At 28.1% G+C, this 19669-nt stretch overlaps 1 protein-coding gene across 1 annotated transcript in view; it reads left to right on the forward strand.

The window, feature by feature from the left end:
• The window catches only part of LOC142329480 (uncharacterized), a 72389-nt gene that overhangs the window by 11320 nt on the left and 41400 nt on the right, over positions 1-19669 (forward strand). Inside the window, exons 4-9 of the mRNA XM_075374150.1 lie at positions 1643-1744; positions 4121-4274; positions 8122-8243; positions 10566-10756; positions 15012-15225; positions 17269-17476. Coding sequence (XP_075230265.1) covers positions 1643-1744; positions 4121-4274; positions 8122-8243; positions 10566-10756; positions 15012-15225; positions 17269-17476 — 991 coding nt within the window. The remainder of the gene's footprint in view (positions 1-1642; positions 1745-4120; positions 4275-8121; positions 8244-10565; positions 10757-15011; positions 15226-17268; positions 17477-19669) is intronic.

The raw sequence follows: 19669 nt of genomic DNA on the forward strand, positions 1-19669 counted from the left end.
GACTGAGAGCTAGGAACCATTTTTATTTTTACATTCTTCATATCATTTTCTTTCAAATGATGTTTAATTCACTTAAAAAAAATATATATAGTTGCAATTCATTAAAATAAATTAATTACAATATATTTAATTAAAGGCAATTGCGGCTAATTTTTGCTAGGCAACTCGGCAGTAAATGTATTATATCATTAATCATTCATTTAAATCTAATTTTATTAAAAAACAGATACCTGCAGAAATCAGCTGCTGGATCTTGTACTATTATTTTTAAGGTATTTTAAAATCACCTTAAGTTTACCAATCTTCTAGAGTAGAACTTTGACCCTGTAGTAGTACTTTGACATCTACTTTGACCCCGTTAAAAATTTGCAAAAACCTAATTTAGAATTTGTTTAAAAAAACCTGAAAATTTTTTTTAAACTGATAAAATAGTTATGAAGTATTGGTATTGAGTAACAAACCTAAAAATTGAGGTTTTGTAAAACAGAAAATATAAAGAAATCTACTGAAGGATAAGATCTTATAAATTAATTGTTCAGCTTTGTTTCACCTAAGTGATCTACATTTTTAGTCCTCATGCTTGTTAACTTGCTGATTGTGAACTATTCAGTAGTTTTGAAACTTCTTTCTTGGAAAATAAATTTTTGGTATATTTCATCCACAGAAAGTAGTAAAATTTACTACTTAAATTTTCTCACCTGCAACTTTGCCATATCAACTCAAATATTTATCAAAATATTGAACGAAAAATACCTCTGTAACTTCAGACAAATCTGTGAAAATCTATATTTGTAATCTTATTAGGCTGGTTTAATAGTCATAATTAAAACAGAATTATCAGGTTTTTGCATGAAATCACATTTTTCATAAATATTAAATTAAGTTTGTAATTATGAGATGTAAGTCAATCTTTATTTGGATAAAAAAGTTGTGCAGTATTATTTTTTATAAGATGAATATATTTTTAAACAATTTTTGGATAATTTAAAAATAAATTAATACATAATATGGTACCTTGAGTTCACATCTCTTTCTTTTTCTTTTCTTAGACTAATAGTACTTTCAGACAATTTCTGAAATAATTTTGTCTTTTTGGGCCATAATATACTGTAGACATGGAATTTCTGCTGTAGTTACATTAATACACTAATGAACATGTAATTTAGTATCTTCTGAAATTAATTTACATAGAAATGGTACACACTTCCGAAAATAGTCTTAGTTATTCAACTTTATTCTAAACAGCTTTGTAATGTAATACATTTTTTTTTAGAAAAACTGATTACATAACTTGTCAAAATTATCTTCTCCACATATAATTGATGTATGATTATTTTAATATCCACTACTTCATATATGATAATGTTAAATAATTTTTTTTTATCTGTTATCATAAAGAGAATGTATTTATGATCTGTGTGCCATGGTGATGAATCATCATGTCTAAATTTCTATAATATTTTTGTCATAAAAATTCATTATTAGAAGATTATAACTGCATTGATGTATTAAAATATTAATAGTTAATAATTTTATTACTTTTTAATTTGTTTTCTGAAAGTTAGTAAAATTTATTTTGATTGAATATGTGTGCTTGTTATATTTTGTACATACAGTGTAATGGTTTTTTAATGTATTTTAGAACTTTACGAGAAAAAGGCCTTGACGATCAAGCGAAGAATATTAAAAAGAAGCAACGTGGACTTTTACTTAAATGGAAACAGAATCAAGATGAAATAGTCAGGTAAATTATAATTAATTTCTTGAAAACTCAGAAGATATTCTAACGTTATTGTTCTTTTGTTTATTCATTATGTTTTTTTTATTTATATTCTTATACCTTTTCTTTTGATTGCTCTTCATTAGTATTTAATTCTTATTTCATATCATTTTATTCAAGGTGCTAATCCTTAAGTTATTCTAGATGTTGCAGAATTATCAGGTTATAAAGGAGTTTTAGAATATTTCTTCTAATATATTTATTAATTTCTTATTAACTATATAAAAATACTTATGATTACTAATATGGTTTCATCTCATCAGAGAAATTATTACTTAGCTATTGACAAACCTCTGACAGTTGATGGATAATTTGCTGCTGTAAAACTGGGCAGTCAGTAATTCTGTTTCTTAATGCCTGGTTAGTTTATAAAATCCAAAAGTTTAACTTTGATAGAAGTGATAGGCTCTTTCATTGATTTTCTTTTCTTAATTTTAGATGTCATACTCTTAGAATATTGAGTAATTCAAACGTTTATTCAGGTGTTAGAAAAGCCAATCAAATCTAAATTTAATTAAATTTTTTTAACTTCTTTTATACTATGTACTAGTGCCATCTTCTTATCTTTCAGATCTTTTCCGTGGTCATATATGTTTCTGTTAAAGTATACCATACTTATTAATAAAGTTTTAATTAATTATAATTATTTATTTAAGTTATATTTATTTTTATGATTACTTTCTGGTTTTTTAGTATTGTTTTATTACTGAATTTATGGTATTTGTTTACGTCATTACTGCCACCTGAAAATATAGCATGTTAATTATTTTTTTTGAATGATTAAGAGTAGGAAGAATAGGCTTTATCCTATAAGAAAGAGTAGGCTTTATCCATAGATATCTCAGGCGTTAGTTTGGCTCTTTATGAACCCTCAGATTGGAAAGAGTCCTAGGACAGTTCCACAAGGTCATTACTCCAGTAAAGAAGCAGCTGCCCTTTTATCAGTCTGCTGATAGTATTTTCTCTTTCAACTTCTTTTTTTTCTGCTACTATTTTTTTTTTTTTTTAATTTTCATTGCCTGCATGTATTTAAAAAAAAAGTCACTACCATCTCATCTATTTTGTTTAATTTTGTTAAGGGAAAACTGATTAAAGTTGAAAATGTAAGTAGTTTATTAACATGTCATTCAGAATTATGATTAATATACTAAGTTAGAAGTTTGTGCATGGGAATATGAATTTTGTGGCATATGGAAAATACTGTGTCTGACTGGGATTCGAATCCTAGACCTTTTGGATGAAAGACTGAGATGCTATCACTCTCTCACAAGGTCAGTGGAGTGGTATTTTATTGTAATCTTGATCATGTATTTTTTGGTTATAAGGCAGTATATTAAATGAATTTGTTGCTCACAGAAAGTAGTATATTAATTTATTGCATATATTACCTGCCCTATTCTTACTTTTGGATGTGATGCATGCAAAATATCTGAGTTACTAGTAGTGTTCCTTAATCTTTCTTTACTTAGTTGAGGATAGTGAGTGGTGTTCTTTATACAACCAACTTTTGTGATAAATAAATTGTAGGCCTAATTTTTTTGAACTGAGTTTCATCTGAATTTTTCAGTGAGCTTCAAATGATGATCTACTGCAGTAGATCAAAACAATAATAAATTCAATAAAAAAAGTCAAAAGGAAACAGATTCATCCCTCTTGCTACTTTCTGTAGCAAGTTTGATATGAATATCTGGTATTGTTGAAAATGATTATGTCTTTTTTTGAAACAAAATCTGTAACAAATATAGAAAACGGACACCATTTATTATTATGACATCAAAATTATCAAAATAATGCAGTTATGTTTATAATTTATGAATTTCTTGATTTACTGTATGCTTACAAATAGTAAGCAGTTTTATATAATAGTGGTCAGTTTTATAGGGTTTTCCTTTTTGAAGAGGGATCAGTTGTTGTAGCTTTGGTAAGAATACATAGTTTATGATCCATAGACTTGCATCAGCAACATTCACCTTTGGCAATATAAAGAAGTTAAAAAATATTGTTTCTATCATTGCCATTTTGCTCTTAAATGTTACAATCCACTACTGTATTCAAACAGTATGCTTCATTTAATGAATATTTTTCATTGATTAGAAAGGATTCTTTTCCCAGGTTGCCACTCATCCAGTTATTATACTTTGATAAGAAAATTGAAAGTGGATTTATATAGCTATGCATTTTCATCCTGAAATAGGAGAATTGAATTCATATTTGCCCTTCATCATTAAGTACATATGCTGAGTCATAATAGTAATTTTGTTCAAGTACTATCAAAATTTAAATCTTTTTTTAACTCTGCTATTATAAAACTTGTTATTTCTTTTTCTTTTGTCAATTTAGGCAGCGTAGTGCAGAAGAATTAACTTCAAAAGAAAGAATAATGATGCTATTACAACAGCAGAATCTTGTCAAGATGCAGATGTCAACAAAAAATACTTTACGTAAAATTAAATCTGCTGTTGCTACTTTTGCTTCTAGAGAACAATCACGTAAGGTAATAAGTGCAATGTTTTTTGTGTTGATTAATTTATTTAAAACCTCAGGCAATAAGACTTCATCTGATCAGAAGTTGAAGTTGTGTTATATTAATTTTGAAGGATCATTATTTTCATTTATTTGTATTTTTTTCTGTGTACATTATATGGTTTTACATCACTTATCTTATTTTATGCATATGATCTTTTTCATACATCATAGCACAGTTCCCAGCTCAACTGGATTATGACATATATCTGATAACTGATCATTACATCAGGATGAACCATTTTTCTGATCATGGGGCTAGTGTTGAGTAATTATTTGTTTACTATTAACTACAACAGGCAAGGGCTGTCCAACAGTTTAAAACCAAAAGTATGGATAAAAATTAAGTATGTTGATCAACTTACATTACAGCTGGAAATTGGAATCTGACACATGCCCTAGTGTACTGGTTTGTATGTAAAACAACTCTTTCTTTACCCTACAGCACCTTCCCAAAAGTTTTAAGTTATTTTCTAAAGTAGATCTGATTTTAAATTTAAAAAAATAATAATTGGAAATATTGAGAAAGAAAACTAATACAAGAATCAGATGTCAGTGATAAGAGTAGAATATGAAGAAAGGCAAACTTTAGTTCAGAAAAGATTGATTGAGAGAAGGAAGGCATCTGACCCTACAACTTTTTGATTTGTATATAAAAAGGCAATCTGGGAATTGAGGACAAATTTGATAGTGGGATAACTGTTCCACAAGAAATGACAAAACTGAGAAGCGAGGATAAATTAGAATTAAACAAAAGTAATAAAATAGGGCAGAAAGGAGTGTAATGAAGAGTTAAATATTAAGTTAGAAGATCATAATATATACAAAGTTGCAGACTTTCTATTACCTAGTTAATAAAATCATAGACGATGGATGAAGTAAGAAATTACAAAAACATATTGGCTTTCTTCATGAAAGTTTTCATGAAAAAACAAAGTACTACATTCAAATGTGGATATAAAAATTAGAAAAAGATTTGTTTTGAGTGTAGCACTTATGTAATAAAACATGGACTACAGAAAAAACAGAAAGGAAAAGTGTTAATGGGTACAAAAAGAAGTTCAAAATTATATGGGTTGATAAAATACAAATGGAGAGATCTTAATGACAATTATGTGAGCAGAGAAATTTATGATAGTATCTTACTAATATACAAACTAGATTTATAGGCAATCTATTAAGATATTTATTTAGGTTTAGTTAAATAAGTTGTAGAGACATTTTTATTTTTACAAATTTTTTTAAATTATTGAAAATGTTTTTTTAACAATCAGAGTACACATTTAATTTTAGATTTTTATTTATATAAATAACACTGATAAACATAATTTTTGTTTTGTAACATGTGATACATGATTGTAATCTGTTTTTGATGCTGAAAATTAATATAAACTCAGAATCTTTCTATCACCCACCATTTTTGAAAATATTTTAAATTTTAAATAAAGGATTTTTTTTTTCATTTTTCAATGTATAATTAGCATTTTAAACTCCTATATTATATTTTGTTAGCTTCTTTTTTTTATTTTTTAACTTTGTTAACATAATTTGTAAGCTATAAACAGTACAAGACAAAGAATTAAATCATACCTTAGTCACATATTATGACATCATATCTAATACTGAAGAGAGCTTCTTGGACAAAATTAATCATGTCTGTGCAGGTCAAAATATGTAGCTGAAAACACAGATGTGTTGTTTGTATTTAGCACTGGATTTAGGAATGAATTAATTTTGTTCAGTCTTATTGCTGTCTTAAGTTTTTTAACAGTGCAGTGTCATAATGCCTCGAAATTGTGTAAATGATTTGGGTGCCTTTTGTTATGTATGTGGTAAGTTTACCGTAAAATCAAATAGAAAAAACATTACACCTTTGATTAAAAACATTTGTACTTTCAGTGTAAAATTGGTGATCAGGATAAGACATGGCTTCTTATATAGTATGCACTAATTGTTCTGTATATTTAAGAGGATGGCTGACAAGTACACGGAAAGCTTTGCCATTTGTTGTACCTACGGTTTGGCCTAAACCAAAGTATCATTTAACTGATTGTTACTTTTGTTTAACAAGTGTGGAATTTCTAAAATATCTAAACATACTGTAAAATATCCTTCATTGTAATCTGCAATCAGGCCTGTACCTCACAGTAAAATTATTCCAGTTCCTGAGCCACCTGTGAATGTGTGTTTCGAAAGCAGTGATGAAGAATAAGGTAGCACTGAAGAAGACAACAATGATTTTGATTTTGAATTATCTTCCAATAAGCCACACTGTTATATCACTAGGTGAATTAAATGACTTGGTTAGGGATTTAAATTTATCAAAAATCAAGCTGAACCATTAGGATTAAGATTGCAAGGTTGGAATTTACTTCAAAAAAATACAAAAATTTTGGGCGTTCGAAGCCAACAAAAAGAACTTTCTCAGTACTTTATTGATGAAAATAATTTGGTTTATTGTACAAATATTGATGAGCTTATTTTGCACTTAGGACAAGTTCATAAACCTGAGGAGTGACACCTTTTCATAGATTCATCCAAGAATAGTTTAAAAGTGATTCTACTACACAACGGTAACAAATCACGATACCAATCACTTATAGTATTAATTTGAAAGAGACATACAATGTGATGAAAGACATTCTTGAAAAAATAAACTATAGAAAACATAGCTGGAACATATGTGGTGATTTAAAAATTATAGCTATTTTGTTAGGCATGCAGTTATGTTATTTAAGTACATGTGTTTTCTTTGTGAATGGGACAGCCAAGCTAGGGATAAAAATTATGTTACCAAAGAGTGGAAGAAACGAGACAGCATAACTCCAAATGAGAAAAATATTATTCATGAGCCCTTAATTGAACCCAAAAAAATATTTTTACCCCCTCTCCATATTAAGCTAAGACTAAGGAAAAATTTTGTAAAAGCAATGAAGAAGGATAGTCCTGGATTTTTGTACATCAGGCAGAAATTTCCAAATGTAAGTGAAGGAAAAATTAAAGAAGGAATATTTGTTGGTCTTCAAAATAGAGAGTTTGTCAAAGATGATGTATTTAACTCAATGTTAAATAATGAAGAAGTGCAGCTTTGCTTCATTTAAAAATTTGCAAAAAGTTTCTAGGCAAACAAAAATCCAAGAATTACCACATATTGTTAATCAACTTCTTACTTCATACAGAGCTATGAGATGTAATATGTCTTTGAAAATACATTTCCTCCACTCACATCTGGATTTTTTTCCCGGACAACCTCAGAAACGTGATGAACATGGTGAATGCTTCCACCAAAACATTTTGGTGTTGGAAAGCCGCTATAAGGGAAATTAAATACTAACATGCTAGCCGATTAAGTAAGGGTGATAGAAAAATTGTATTTACAGATCTGTAAAGTACATAAAAAAGCAATTCAAGAAATGGTATCACACTTAGAGAAAAATTAAAAAAAAAATTTTTTTGTCTATCGGTGTAATTCTTGAGCATATGTTTTATAATTTTATTACTTGAACTGTTTAGCATACCTTATTCTTTCAATGTTTTTGTTAAATACCTTGTAAACTATCTGCTGGTTAATATCTGCCTCTGTTAATTTGTTCAAGTTTATCTCTTTTTATGAATTTATTATTTGTGTGTTCTTATGATGACTTGAGAACAATTTTCATTTTCATTTTTTCAGAAATCTTTTCCAACACAGTTATAAAAAATCTTTTGTATTAATGTAGAATACATACACATATCCTGAGAATCTACTGAATTATATTGTGCTTAGAATTTTACTGTGCAGTATTATTTGATATTTAAAACAAAACATTGATTTTCAGAAAACATCAGCTTCTGGTCTTTTATCTGGAGGTAATAGGTGTGCGTCTTTATCATCTTTCGATGAAAGTAGTGATAATGAGTCAAGACGTGTTGTTCATCAAAATCAAGAACACCATAAACGGTATGATTTAAAAATATTTCAGTAATTTTGCATTATCGTAAAATTATTTTTATAGTAATAGTAATTATAATTTTACTTAAAAAGTATGAGAATTTATCTTCCCTAAGCAAAATTAATATTTTCTTATTAAATATTACATGATTTATATAGATGTACCGAAATTAGTTTTGGTATTATCATTTGGTATTAGTTATGGTTTTTTATTAAATTGCATTCATGGCAGCATTTAACCACCGACTTATGCTCTTTTTCTATCAAAGTTTTGTTCAAATTTACAGAACTAACTGAGTTTTAAGTTGACATTATGAGGTGATGCAGGTTGTATAAATTTGAAGAAAATGTGGTTTTTTTCCTGACTACCTGTAACAGAACATCACAAAGTGTCAAATCACATGAACATGGTTCCTTGGTCTGCTATTTAGAAAAAGGTTTAATTGAAGTAGTCTTCAAGTTGAAATTGCACAGTAAGGAGGTGCCCCATTTGCTGCCAAATGTAGGAATGACTAATGTCAAACAAAGGATTACTTAATAACTCAAAAGTAACAACATTGTAACATTTCAATGTATGAATTGGCTATTATAATTTGATTGAAGAAATAAGGTCCCAACTTTCCTTTTTTTGTGATCCTATTTCATATATGGACTCCTTATATACTAAGTTCCTTCTATATAATTGCATAACAATTTTCATTGAACCAATAAACTCACTTGTGATGGTTTACCAAGCCATTCAGTTTCAAGCATGCTTCATTAAACTGTACCACTGAACTACAGAAATGAAGATCTGCTTTACGTTAATGAATTCCTCACAAAACTTCATCTTTCTGTCAAACTTATCCTTACAAAGTACATGAAGTTATCTCAGCTGATAACATTTAATATCAGTTCGTTTAGAATCTTTTATAAACTAGGTGTGGGTTCCAGCCTTTCTGGTTGGCATTTGAGGGCTATTTAATAATGTTTTCACATCTAGTTGTTTTTTTTCCAAAGTGCAAGTAAATGCATCTAGTTCTGGACCCTCTCTAATGCCTTCAGTATTTTCATTTTTATGCCCAGCATACACTATGTTGATGAATTGATTGTGGAGAATTAGGATATCTCAGATTTAATTCTTTTTCATAGATGGCAGTATAATAGAGTATCAGTAGTATTGCTATTATGGATTTCATTATTATTTTTATTTTTGGATAGATGCATCCATCATTATTAAAATAATAACTTTTTCATCAACACTAAATTATATAGATTGTTTTTTTTTCAATACTTAAGCTCCATTTTTTTTCTGTACAAATAGAAAAATGAATTGAATAGCAATAAAGTAATTAATTGACATATTAATAATACTAAATTATTAGGAAATTTCATTAATGTTAAAGAAAATCACAAGGTTTAAATCTGTATGTAGGGGAAACTGATTTAGCCCTTTTTGTGTGTATGCATGTTTGTATGATTATGTAGAACTTAAGTCCTGAAAAGTAAGAAACAACTTGAATAGCTTGTTTATCAAAGTAAATATCATAAATTATATTATTATTTAGTCATAAATTATTATTATTATTTAGTTTCATATATTACAAATTTATACATTTTCAATACAAAGAAAATTTATTTAAAATTTTTAACGATCTTGATATTGCTTAAATAGATTTTAATATCTTGATTCAATCTACTTTGCAGTTTGTTAACAACATGTTTTAGGAATAGATATTTTCACAGTGTTTCTGTTGATTATTTTAATATCCTTTTGTTTGTGTACGTGTAGTAGAATGTAGCATTGATTTTGCTATTAGCTTATGGTTTAGAATAGATTTAAGTTGGATCTTCTGTCAGTAACAACCTCTTTAAAAATACCCAACAAGTAGAAGTGCTGATATGAGAATAACATAGAACAAGAATAAAGACAGTATAAGTTGGTCCATGAATTTATTTATTGGATCTACCCATGATTCACACCATCTTTAGATTATCAAATTATGCCAAAATTACATTGGATTTACAATGTATGCTACTGTTGCATTATAAAATCAAAGGTGACTTAAGCAAGCTATTCTTTTCATCTTGTTAGTTAACATTTTAATGTTTGCTGCTTTGTAATTATGTACATGCATTTTATCTGGTCCATGATATTTTATGGCAAAGAATTAGTAGTATTAACAGTTAACATTTAAAGAAGACGGGAGTTTTTAAACAAATTGAATTCCTAATAATTATTGTTTTACTTGAATAGAATTAATTAAAAATAAAGAAAACTAAATAACTAATTTTAATTTATAAAAATTAAATGGATTTTAAAATTGTTAGTGGGTGTTTTTGTTTTTCTAGGAAATCTCTCAATGTTTCTGATGTTAGTGGAAATAGTGGTGTCAGTAGTAGCAGTGCTAGTGATACAGGAAAACTAAAGAAGAATCGTTCAACTTCTGCTGTACTCTATAAAGAGACAACAGAAGATTACTCATCTGATCAAAATAACTCCATAAACTGGAAAGAACTTCAGCAAAAAAAATCTCATACTCGTATGCATGATTTTATTGTTATTTGCTTATTGGTGTTTTAATATTTTGCATTAATATTTCGTTTTAACTTAGTATTGGATTATATTTACTTTATTTTAACTCTGTGTTCAATCTCAGATAACATTTACTTTTAAAAGACTTAATACAGTAAATTCTTGATTATCTAGAGTTAGATTAACCATTTTTTATCGTAGGAAGGTCCAAATTTCTTTTTTTAATTAAAAAGTAATTTCAAGAAGGAAGTATGTTAGCGATTCTTACAATTTTTTGTATAAAGTATTTAGAAATTTGCATTTAATGCAATGTTCCTGTATTTAATAAATACTGGAAAAATGTACTGAAATCATATAAAAAAAAAAATCATTTAAAGAAATAAGCCAGTATAATGTGTCGTTAATTATTACAGGAACATTATATTCAAATAATAAATAAAAGCAATCCTAATTTTAGACAATGCACAATTTTGGCCAATTGAATATAATGTACAGTTCAGTGATTGAAAAGTATTTAAAAATATTTAATGTTTTTGCGATTACAGCCATTTCCCAAGGACTGATTTTTCAATGATTAATGATGCTGCTCAGATTTATTACAAAAATGTATGGCAGAAGGAATTGTTAAAATAAAGATTTTTAGTTTTCTTTACACAGTTTATGAGATTGCTTTAGCATTGATAAACATGAACCAGTTGCACTGTTTAGATCTTGAGGATAAACTTGTTATCAATGATGATAATATACATCTACACAAAATAATCAGTACATTTTTACACGGTAGACATACAATTATACAAAATAGTAATTTTGAGCTAATAGCAGAATACAATTTTGAGCAATGAATAATTTCATTCTTAAGATATTGTTTTAGTGATTAAAATGTAACAACTCTGATGCTGAGGGTTATGAATTATTGATGAAGAAAAAAATTGTTCACAAGACCCCTAAGGTTAGAAAAAAATCTAGGAAAAGTTAAAGTTGTAGTGATGAGGCATGTTGGTATTGTAATATTCATTATCACAGTTCATGAGTGAAGTGAATTTTTGCTAAATACTTGGTGACCCTGAAAGAAAGTTTACAAAGTGACAAAATAATGCTACGTAGATTTCAATGAATTGTCTATTAAAAAAAGATTATGATGTAAATAAGCAAAAGTAATTAAATATTATTTTATACAAATTTAATTTTTATCTTTTTTTGTCTTCAGTCACTTGACTGGTTTGATGCAGCTCTACAAGAGTCTTTATCTAGTGCCAGTCATTTCATGTCTGTATACCCCCTACATTCTACATTCCTAACAATTTGTTATATATATTCCAAACGTTACACAGTTTTTCTACCTGTCCCTCCAATATCAAAGCGACTATTCCAGGATGCCGTAAGATGTGGCCTATAATTCTGTCTTTTCTTTTAGCTATATCTTTCCAAATGCTTCTTTCTTCATCAGTTTGCCACAATACCTCTTCATTTGTCAGTTTATCCCCACACCTAATTTTTAACATTCTCCTATAGCACTACATTTCTAAAACTTATAATCTTTTCTTTTTGGGTACTCCAATCTTCCATGTTTCACTTCCATATAAAGCTACATTCCAAACAAATGCTTTTCTGATGTTTAAATTAATTTTTGATGTAAGCAAATTATACTTCTGACTGAAAGCTTGTTTCGCCTGTGCTATTTGGCATTTTATATCGCTCCTGCTTCATCCATCTTTAGTAATTCTTCTTCCCAAATAACAACCTCCATAGTCTACCTACCTCCATAGTCTTTTCTTGTCCTGTTTTTATATTCAATGATCCAACTACTTTATTTCTACTAAATTTTATTACTTTGATTTTGTTCTTGTTTATTTTCATGTGGTAGTTCATGCAAAGGACTTTATCCATGCCAGTCATTGTTTTTTCTAATTTTTTTTTACTCTTGGCTAGAATTACTATATCATCAGCAAACCGTACCATCTTTATCTTTTCACCTTGCATTGTTACTCCGGATCTAAATTGTTCTTTAACATCTTTAACAGCTAGTTCTCTGTAAAGATTAAAAAATAATTATTAAAAGGTAACAGGGATAGCGAACATCGTTGTCAGACTCCCTTTTTTATTACTGCTTTTTTCTTAAGCTCTTTGATTATTACTGTTGTAGTTTGGTTCGTGTAAATGTTAGCAATTGTTCTTCTAGCTCTATACTTGAACCCTAAACTTTTTAAAATGCTGAATATTTTATTGTTGTCTACATTATCAAATAAATGCCTTTTCTAAGTCTATAAATGCCATGTATGTCAGTTTATTTTTCTTTAATCTTCCTTCTACTGTTAGTCTGAATGATAAAATTGCTTCCCATGTCCATATACTTTTCCTGAAACCAAATTAGTCTTCTCCTAACACTTCTTTCACTCTCTTCTTAGTTCTTCTGTACAGAATTGTAGTTAAGATTTTTGATGCATGAGTAGTTAAGCTAATTGTTCTGTATTCTTCACATTTATCTGCTCCTGCTTTCTTTGATATCATGACAATAACACTAATTTTAGCTACGAGCTGCCACTGATTCTTATACTCTGCTCTTCCCTATCTTCTTGTTCATTCATTTATCTTCCCTATCTTGTTCAATTTTTTGGTGACTCCAGAATATTTTACCAAGGAAGGCACCTCCTGAGAAAATACAGAGAGCTACATTTTCTTGGAAACAAACAGCTGCAGTTTTCCATTGCTTTCAGCTGCGTGGTGCTCAGAAGATAGAATGATGTTGATATGGCCGTTAAGTTCTGATCTGCATCCTTAATAACTGCTTACAGAGCTGCTGACCTCTTTCAGGAAACATTCCTTAGTCTGGCTCTCTACAGATACCTCTCTGATATGGTTGCACCTTTGGTCCAGCTGCTCTGTATCACTGGGCCCTCAAGCCCCCTCACCATCGGCAACGTCTCATGATTTATAGAGGGAGAATTTTAATCTAGTGTATATATCAACATCTTATTTTCAAACAACCCTCTGTAGGACAATTTATTATTACTAATTGATTATATCATTATTGTTTTCATTTTGTACACTATAAAATTAATTGGCTTTGTGGGTTTCAGTATTTTTTAATTGGCTATGAATTAATCTAATAAATATTATGTAAAAAGTGTAAATAAATGCTTATCAAGCATATATATTTCAAGCCATATACATTTTTAAATTTCATAAATTATTGAGGGTATCCATGATACCCTCCTTCACTACCATATTCAGATAATTAGGAATTTTCTGTATCTGCTGATTCGTCTTTAATACTTGCAAGTTATTTTACTCAATCTAGCACCGAAACTTGTAAAAACTCATTTATGCTATATGTAGTAAAACCACATTAAGCCATTTTTTGTTTAATCTGGACAGAAATGTTACATGGATTTCTTTAATCTTTTATCTTATGAAATTTATTCAACTGTATAAGAGAATGTTATTATAGAACTGAAACTTTAACAATAAGTAAACATGAACAATAAAAACAAAACCAAAATCCACAGTATACGCTTAAACTTATAAACTGATGTATTAAAATAGAAATATTTTAAACTGAACTATTAAACAGAAATTTCCATGTGCCAACTCTAATCAATATTGCTCCATTTGTCCATGGGGGGAAGTAAATTTTCAGTATCAGCAGTCAGTTGCATTGTTTTTCTGCTGCTTTGTAGTTATATTATCTCATTCTGTCTTACACTGTCATTTGGTTTGTGAATATGTTTTAAATCCACAGGTTTTAAAAACTTCAAAATAGTAAATGTAGTAAAAGTAGGGCCTTCCATTTAGATAATTGATTTATAATCCTAGTTTTACTCCTTTGGGAATAACCAGAACTGTTATTGCTATTATTGACCATGAAGAGGAAATTTAAGTTTCTGCTGGTCCCTGTTTTTCGGCTTATACAAAATTTACATTCAGTGTTACTCTTTGTTATTCAGTTTCACTACAATCTAAAATAACAATTCATTTTATGTTGAGTGTGCTTCAGATTTTATAATTTCTATATTTATAGATTTTTCTGGTGTAGTTCTCAAGATTGGCTGCATACATTTTTTCATACTTGAAGATTGATCAGAAAATTATCATCTTAATAATATTTACAGTCAAATCAGATATTGTTTTGAACAGTCATCAAATTTATTAAAATTCAAGTAATATCCTGTCGTACAAGTAGGAATGTTGTATCATTTTTCACAATGAATTAAATCTAAAAAAACAAAAAAATTAATTTAATATTTTGTTAATTTTTTAAGGTATTGTTCTGGACAGAAGCACATCACCGTTCCAGTTAACGCCAGTTGAATCAAATCTAAATAAACAAACAATAGTCAACTCCATAGTGCCATCTCAGACTGGTTCAAGTGATCATGTTGCATCAATTGTTGATAATACTAGTAGAATAATTAGCAGTATTCATGGTTCATCAGATCTTCAAAGTAATAATATTTCTGAGGATTTATCTAAAAGGTTAATATGAATGTGGTATTGTCCTCATGTTTATTGGATGTATCATAATATATGTTTTTCCATTTTTTTATTGTGTATAAATGTTAACATTTTTAATGATTTGATAATTAAATATTTGAAAAAAGTTAACTAGTTAGTAGGTGAGTTTACTATATTTGTTTAATAATATTTGTAGCATTTCAAGCTTTTGATGCCTAACTAATGTGAGTGAACTATTTGTATCTTTATTGTTTTTGTCATAGTACATAAGTCCAGATTTTTTTGCAGTGTTTTGTTGAGGTTCCCAAATCCAAGAATACTAAAATCTTGGTTATGAGTCTCCCCCCCTCTATCTCTCTCTCTCTCTCTCTCTGTCGTGTGTGTGTTAGTATTTAATTTCTCTTTTAATAAAAAGAGAAAAATGGATGAGATAGCAAAAGTTTCTATATTTTGAAGGGAATCTTTATGAAAATAGGATTAACTCTTATGTCCAAGTATATAAAAAATCATATATATATTTGATGCATACACATATGTTATATATATAAAACAACATGCTGTTTGATTAAATAATTTTTTCCACATAATATTCTTTTAACCTGTTTTAGAGGTTTTATAGTTTTTCCTGTAAATTAGGTACAATAAGGTAGAAATAATTTTCAACCTTTTATCATAGGGTTAGAACAAAATATTTTTAATATAATTTTTTATTGAAGTATTATAAGGTGTTACATAACAATATTATAAATAAGAATAATTATGATGGAAGTGTTAACTGTATAAAGATAGGGTACAGAATGAGAAGTTTTGTCAAATAATGAATGGTAACCTGAATAAGTACAGACCCCTACAAGTGAAGTGATAGTTTTTAGAAAAATAATAATTATAATAGAGAAGGGTAGAGAAAGAAAAAGATCAGCAAGAGAGTATGTAAACACAATTATTTTTTGTAAGTGTGGGAGTCTGATGTAGATTCCAGTATCATACCTTGGCAAATTAAGAATGTTGCGTGTACTAGGTATACTCATCCCAATACTTACATATGTACTAGAAATATGGATTATGAAAAGAAGTGAAATCAACAAAATACAGTCTTGGAAAATGAAGTTTCTAAAGATTAATAGGGATATTACAAGTATAAGAAATGAAAGAATTAGAGAAAATGAAAGAGAAACCTTATAAAAGAAAAGTGACAGATCAAGGATGAGATGTTAGGGACATACAGATAGTGGGATATCTAGGGTAATTCGTAGGATGAAAACGTCAGGAAGGAGTCTTGAGTTGAATGAGGTTGAATCAAATGGGAAAGTATGTAAGTAAGAAGGAGAAGAATAATAGATGGAGGTTGTGGAATGCAAATTTCAGCAAGTTAGGAAAAGATGAAGACTTACGTCTTCAGTGGGCTAGTAGCTGGAAATCACACATGGGTATTCATTTTGTCATTTGTAGTATTTTAACGAAATATTATGAGACCCAAGGACAGAATTTATTCTGATTTTACATAGAAATGTAAGGACTTCCTTACAATTCCTATATAAGGAATTGTAATTTCTTTCATAGTGTTGAAGTTATGTAATTTGTGAAACTTTTTATATTATTTAATAACTATTCATTTATTGGTTTAACAAATTAATCTAGAAAATTTTTTATTAATTTTCTTTAGGTAAGAAAATCCATAAGTTTATAAGAGTAATTTTCATTCTTCATCTCTGCTGAGAGGGTTTAATTTTATAATTTTAAGTTCTCTGCAATTACCTGAAATGTTCAGAAACATTACTGTTTGTTTTTTATTGATTTTAGTTATTATAGATGCATTGTTTAGCTTCTGTTTTTCTTAAAACAAATGATAATATATTTAATGTGAAAAGATTACAGTCACTATTAATATGATAATTACTGTACGATATTCCTGGGTTTTTTTTGGTTATAAATATTTAGATGTTATGTTCTTACCAAAACTGCTTGCTTAAATTTTTATTTATGAGTAATCAAGCAATCTCAATTGATCTGTATATCTGTTTAATGTTTTTTCATGTGGTTTGTTAATATTTCATTATTTTACAGTTCTCAGCTCAATGCTAGAAATACAAACACTTCAAGATCAAGGTCTGGTTCAGTTTCACAAATACAAGAGGAGCTAGAAGGAGAGATGTTGAGTAATAGTAACATTTTAAAAATACCAGTATTACCTACAAAGTATAATAGTGATGATTTAGAGTCGCCTATATCTAGTGCAACTGGTGGTAGTCATTCTAATAGGACCAAAAATGAGGTAATTTGAAATTCATTAATCTTATTTTTTGTTTGCCGTGGCCAACAAAACGTGCAGGTGGCACAGAGATTAAACATATAAATGATGACTGTTGGAGCCTAGCTGTAACAGTTTAATTAACATTTTTTCAGCTCCTCAGTTCTGTCTTGTGATCATTACTTGTGTTTGACTTTAATTATCAGCAAACCTGTAGGTTCTATTTAATTAAAGATATTCTTGATATCTATAGATTTTTAGATTAGCACACAACTTACAAGTTCATCTTATTCTTTTGGGTAAAATTTTGTCTCTACTAGACTGGTAAAGAGTATGTAATTACTGTAGTTGAGAAGCTGTAATATAATTACAATAGAGAAGCTGGCTCTATTGTATTTCTAGCCAATAGGTCAGATTGGCCTTCAGGAAGCTTTACTATCAGATCACACCAAGGAGCACTGACTGGTTCTACTGTCTGGCATCCTCTGTTTCTTGGATTTAACATTCACACTAGTCAAAATGGGAAAGAAGGAAGGAGAAAGGTAGGTGATGAGGAACAGTAAGGCCATAGAAGAACCGCAGTACTAGACAAATAAACTGTTGAGACTACCTCAAGGTGGAAGACATCATCTTTTGCCCACAAATCCTCTGGAAATTCTGAGTTTTTTCAAGAGTATCACATTTCTAATTAATAATTGAACAGCAATTACTTGATAACAACAATTATGTTTCTATGGCAAATTAAATTGCTACTAGACAATGTGAGAGTTCCTAAAGGAATAACCTCACTAATCCCCAGAATTTTCCTATAGACATATATAACTGTATTATAAACCATTCATCCAGACTCTTACAAAGAATGTAGTATGTATTTTTTTATTGTATAGTCAATCTTTTCAAGATCCATATCACCTCTGTACTAATAATTATTGTATATATAAAATGGATTCAACTTGATCACTCAAGTACAGGATTGAATAAATTAAATTAATAATTATGATTTTTTCTTTTATGTCAAATATTTAGTTTTAAATTACTTATTAAACTCAAAATTAAAAATTAAAATGTAATAAATTAAAATATGTAAAAGATTAAAAAATTAAATTTAAAATTTATTAAAGGAAGTATAAAAATGTTAAAATTAAAAATTACTTATAAAAACATGACATCAAGTATTATAAAATAAAATATAATATATTACATGTGTTTGGCCAGCCAATACTATAGTAATGAACATTTAATTAAATGTTTATGTAATATCATTTTCTTAAAAAGTGCTGCTATGAGTATGTTGCAGCTCTTATGAGTATGTCATCCTCAAACTCTGTAAGTGGATCAAGTTAAATCCCCTCTTATATTTAATCATTTTCCTATATAGAAATATTATATTTCTCAGTTAAAATCCAAAACATCTAGATTTTTATTATTATTTTTTATATCTCCTTTCTAATTTGCAATATTTCCAAATTTGTTTCAATATCAGAAATAGAATGTTTTTTATTAATGAGGTGGTCAGCAACATTAGATAAATCTAGTTTTTTATTTTTATATTGTTTAAAATGCTCATGAAATATAGCTTTAAAAGATTTACTAGTTTTACCTACATAAATATCACAATGATTACATTTTATTTTATAAATCCCACATAAATTGTATAAATTAAATGAATCAGTGTTATTGTTTTTTAAACATTATATGGTTGTTTGCTTCAAATCAAATTATCCATGGTCTCACAAAATTAACACATATGCAAACATGATAGAATGATCAATTAATTACATACAAAATAATAAAAATAAATTAAACACAGAAATGAATAATGTAAAACAGATTGCAATTCAGAAAGGATATAGTAAATTATTAATTGATTATATATATATATATATATATATAAAACAAATGTCAAAAATTAACAGTATAATAACTTAAGCCAATAAATAACATACAGAAAATTGATAATGTTTATTTAAAATATTCATTCATAGACCAATAGTATTGTTGAAAATATAACTAAAGTTTATAATAAATTTTAGAAAATTTAAAAATTTGAGATTTTATATAAAAATAAGGTGTCATTTTATTTTATTAATTTCTTTACTTGGGTAGATCAAGTTAAATCTATTTTATATATACAAAAATTAATTTTAATGTAAAGCTAACTGACTCTTGAACTGTTGGATGCCATGTTCCAAGTACCACAGTAATTCTTTGTGTAAA

The sequence above is a fragment of the Lycorma delicatula genome, chromosome 8 (assembly GCF_047948215.1).
Source record: "Lycorma delicatula isolate Av1 chromosome 8, ASM4794821v1, whole genome shotgun sequence".
NCBI lineage: Eukaryota > Metazoa > Arthropoda > Insecta > Hemiptera > Fulgoridae > Lycorma > Lycorma delicatula.